The following is a 4,305-nucleotide window of genomic DNA, read 5'->3' as shown; positions in this document are numbered from 1 at the left end:
ACACCTGGGGTATGTGGGGTGTATGTGGGATACACCTGGGCACACCTGGGATACACCTGGGCACACCTGGGGTATGTGGGATCTCTCTGGGATACACCTGGGGGGCACCTGGGCACACCTGGGCCACACTTGGGGACACCAGACCCACACCCGGGCACACCTGGGCCACACCTGGGCACACACCTGGAGCACACCTCATACACTTGGGCACACCCAACACACACCTGGGCACACCTGGCACACACCTGGGACACACCTGGCCCCACCCCCTGCTCACCTGTCCGGTTCCGCCCCGCAGACCAGAAGGACGGCGGGTACCGCAAGGGCGACGGGTACCTGAGACGAGGTGGCTTCCGGCAGGAGCGCGGCAACTACTGACCCACACCTGGCCCGCGGCGGGGCCCACCTGCCCCAGAGAGCCCTCACCTGCCCCACAGAGCACTCACCTGCCCCACAGAACCATCACCTGCCCCATAGAGGCCTCACCTGTCCCACAGGTCTCTTACCTGTCTCATAGAACCATCACCTGCCCCATGGAGGCCTCACCTGCCCCACAGACCCCTTACCTGCCCCATAGATCCATCACCTGCCCCATAGATCACTTACCTGCCCCACAGGTCCCTCATCTGCCCCACATCACGTCCCGCTGCGGCTGAAAATCAATAAACGGGTCGTTAACGAGGTGTGGTAGTTAATTAATGAGCGGTAGGGGAGGGGCTGCCCCGTAAGTGACCCCAAAACCCTTCCCCGCCCCATAAGTGACCCCATTTTGTCCCCTCACAGTTTCCCTCCATTTTGTCCCCTCAGGTTTTGCCCCCATTTTGTTTTTTCACAATTTCCCCCATTTTGTCCCCTCACAGTTTCCCTCCATTTTGTCCTCTCAGGTTTTGCCGCCATTTTATCCGCTCGTGATTTGCCACCATTTTGTCCCCTCACGTTTTCCCCCATTTTGTCCCCTCACATTTTCTCCCATTTTGTCCCTTTAAGTTTCCTGCCATTTTGTCCCCTCACTGTTTCCCACCGTTTTCTCCTTCTGCAGTTTCCCCCCATTTTCTCCCCTCACGATTTTCCTCCATTTTGTCCCCTCGGGTTTTCCCCCCGTTTTGTCCCCTCACAGTTTCCCACCATTTTCTCCTCTCGGGTTTTTTCACCATTTTGTCTCTTCATGATTTCCCTCCATTTTCTCTCCTCACAATTTTCCTCCATTTTCTCTCCTCGCAATTTCCCCCATTTTCTTCCCTCTCAATTTTCCTCCATTTTGTGCCCTCACAGTTTCTTCCCAATTTTATCCCATCACGATTTGCCACCATTTTGTCCCCTCACCACTTCCCCCCATTTTCTCCCCTCACACTTTCCCTCCATTTTGTCCCCTCACAGTTTCCCGCCATTTTCTCTCCTCAGGTTTTTTTACCATTTTTTTCCCTCACAATTTCCCTCCATTTTCTCCCCTCACATTTTCTCCCATTTTCTCCCCTCACACTTTCCCTCCAATTTGTCCCCTCAGGTTTTCCTGCCATTTTATCCCCTCATGATTTGCCGCCATTTTCTCCCCTCACCATTTCCCCCCATTTTCTCCCCTCACAGTTTCCCTCCATTTTGTCCCCTCAGGTTTTCCCACCATTTTATCCTCTCACAATTTCCCCCTTTTTGTCCGTTCATGATTTCCCCCCATTTTGTCCCCTCACAATTTCCCCCATTTTATCCCCTCACAATTTCCCGTTTTCTCCCCTCACACTTTCTCCCATTTTGTCCCCTCATGATTTGCCACCATTTTGTCCCCTCATGATTTGCCACCATTTTGTCCACTCAGGGTTTCCCCCCATTTTGTCCCTCGTGCGGGCTCCGTCTGCCCCATAACCCGCCCTGTTTTTATAAAACTCTTATCCATTCAATTAAAACCATTAATTAATTAATTAAATCTCATTAATGAGCAACAAGGGAGGGGTGAGCAGGATGCCCCCTGCCCCCATAACCTACCCACACCCCCACCCAGGCCCGCAGCCCCCCCCCCCCCCCCCCCCTCCCCCCCCGCCCCGCCACCCCCCCCCCCCCCCCCCCCAACCCCCGTACCGGCTCTTCCCCCACTTTCCTAAATCCATTAATTACCCATTAAACCTCGTTAATCATTGACGAGGGTCAGGGAGGGGCGCCCCCTCCCCCAGAATCCCTCACTAATTAACCCCATTGTTAATTAGTGACCCAGAAGAGGGGGAGAAGGAGGGGTGCATTTATCCCCCTGGCACTGCGATGGGGCAGGGGGGGTCCAGGGGGTTCTCTGTGGGGCTGGGCGTGTCCAGGGGGGTCTCTATGGGGCAGGGGGGGTCCAGGGGGGTCTCTATGGGGCAGGGGGGACCCAGGGGGGTCTCTATGGGTCCAGGGACCCATAGAGTAGGGGGTAGGGGGGGAACCCCAGGGGTCTCTATGGGACTGGCTGTGTCCAGGGGGATCTCTATAGGGCCAGGAGGATCTGGAGGGGTCTCTATGGGGCTGGGGGGGTCCATGGGGGTCTCTATGGGGCTGGGGGGACCCGGAGGGATCTCTATGGGGCTGGGGGGATCCAGGGGGATCTCTATGGGGCCCGGGGGACCCGGGGGGTTCTCTATGGGGCTGGGGGGATCCAGGGGGGTCTCTATGGGGCCGGGGGGGTCTCCAGGTGGGGAGGGGTCCCCGGGGGGGTCCCTGGCGGTGCGGATGAGGGAGGGGCGGGCGCTGAGGGCACTGGGGGGGTGGGAGCTGGTGCGGGCCCTGCTGGTGCTGCGGCTTTGTGCCCACCCCTGGCTGGTGGACAACGCGGAGATGGTGAGACCCCCTCGCCCCCCAGAGACCCCCAGGGACCCCCCTGACCCCCCAGAGACCCCCAGGGAAACCCCTGACCCCTCAGAGACCCCCTGACCCCCCAGAGACCCCCAGGGAACCCCCCGACCCCTCAGAGACCCCCATAGATCCACCCTGACCTACGGACACCCCATAGACCCACAGAGACCCCACAGAGACCCCACAGAGATCTCTCTGACCCTTCAGAGACTCCCATAGATCCACCCTGACCTACAGACACCCCAGAGATCCACAGAGATCCCAGAGACCCCCCCTGACCCCCAGAGACCCCCATAGAGAACCCCCTGACCCACAGAGACCCCCCCCCAGCCTCAGAGACCCCCATAGATCCACCCTGACCTATAGACACCCCATAGATCCACTGAGACCCCCCAGAGACCCCCCTGACCCCCAGAGACTCCCCCGAGACCCCCCCGACCCCTCAGAGACCCCATAGATCCACCCTGACCTACAGAGACCCCATAGATCTGCTGAGACCCCACAGAGACCCCCCTGACCCACAGAGACCCCCCAGAGAGACCCCCCCTGACCCCGAGATCTGCCCCATAGATTCCCCCATCCCAGAAATCCCTTTGCGCCCCACAGATCCCCCACCTGCCCCATAGATCCACCCCGTAGATCCCTCACCTGCCCCATGGATAGGGAGGAGCTTGTGGGGCAGATCTATGGGGCAGGGAAAGGATCTGTGGGGCCGAGAAGGATTTATGGGGTGGATCCATGGGGCAGGAGGGAATCTATGGGGTCACTCTATGGGTCAGGGGGTCTCTATGGGGTTAGGGGGGTCTCTATGGGTCTGGGGGTCTCTATGGGGTCAATCTATGGGTCGGGGGTCTCTATGAGTTCAAGGAGGTCTCTATGGGGTCCAGGGGGTCTCTATGGGGTCTCTATAGGGTCCGGGTGGTTTCTATGGGTCCAGGGGTCTCTATAGGGTCAATCTATGGGTCAGGGGGTCTCTATGGGGTCATTGGGGTCTTTATGGGGTCAGGGTGGTCTCTATGGGTCCAGGGGTCTCTATGGGGTCACTCCATGAGTCAGGGGGTCTCTATGGGGTCATTGGGGTCTCTATGGGGTCTGGGGGTCTATGGGGTCACTCTATGGGTCCAGGGGTCTCTATGGGGTCAGAGGGGTCTCTATGGGTCCGGGGGTCTCTATGGGGTCACTCTATGGGTCCAGGGGGGTCTCTATGGGTCCGGGGGTCTATGGGGTCACTCTCTGGGTCCGGGGGTCTATGGGGTCACTCTCTGGGTCCGGGGGGGTCTCTATGGGTCCGGGGGTCTCTATGGGGTCACTCTCTGGGTCCGGGGGTCCCCGAGGGTGACCCCCCTTGTCCCTCCCCCCCCCTCAGCTGCTCCGGGGGTCCCGGCGGGTGCTGCCCCTCCCCCTCTGGAGGGGTCTCCTGTCCCTGTCCCTGTTCGGCCAGTTCGCGGTGGGGCGGGGCCAGAGCGCCGTGAGGGGCGTGGCCGAGCGGCT

At 59.7% G+C, this 4,305-nt stretch overlaps 2 protein-coding genes across 7 annotated transcripts in view; both read left to right on the top strand.

Moving 5' to 3' along the window:
- LOC113941276 (eukaryotic translation initiation factor 3 subunit C-like) overlaps nt 1-3,472 on the top strand; it is a 4,821-nt gene extending 1,349 nt beyond the window's left edge. Inside the window, exons 3-4 of one of the 6 annotated variants that reach the window (XR_003525642.1) lie at nt 299-497; nt 3,454-3,472. Coding sequence is in view for 1 of the 6 variants with exons in the window: in XM_027632435.1 (XP_027488236.1) it covers nt 299-378 (80 nt within the window). In the remaining 5 variants the exon portion in view is untranslated. Of the gene's footprint in view, nt 1-298; nt 678-3,453 lie in introns of those variants that run through there. The other 5 variants (XR_003525638.1, XR_003525639.1, XR_003525641.1 and 2 more) reach the window with 5 other exon arrangements.
- LOC113941275 (proline dehydrogenase 1, mitochondrial-like) lies at nt 2,526-4,299 on the top strand (the record flags this gene model as incomplete). The annotated part of the gene is made up of 2 exons (XM_027632434.1): nt 2,526-2,799; nt 4,181-4,299. Coding segments are annotated over exons 1-2 (377 nt in total), but the record flags the coding sequence as incomplete, so codon positions are not given.
- Nucleotides 4,300-4,305: the final 6 nt, after the last annotated feature.

This window comes from Corapipo altera, unplaced genomic scaffold, assembly GCF_003945725.1.
Source record: "Corapipo altera isolate COAL_440 unplaced genomic scaffold, ASM394572v1 60261, whole genome shotgun sequence".
Classification (NCBI taxonomy): domain Eukaryota; kingdom Metazoa; phylum Chordata; class Aves; order Passeriformes; family Pipridae; genus Corapipo; species Corapipo altera.
The sequence above is the reverse complement of the archived record's forward strand: the minus strand, read 5'-3'. Positions and strand labels throughout refer to the sequence as shown.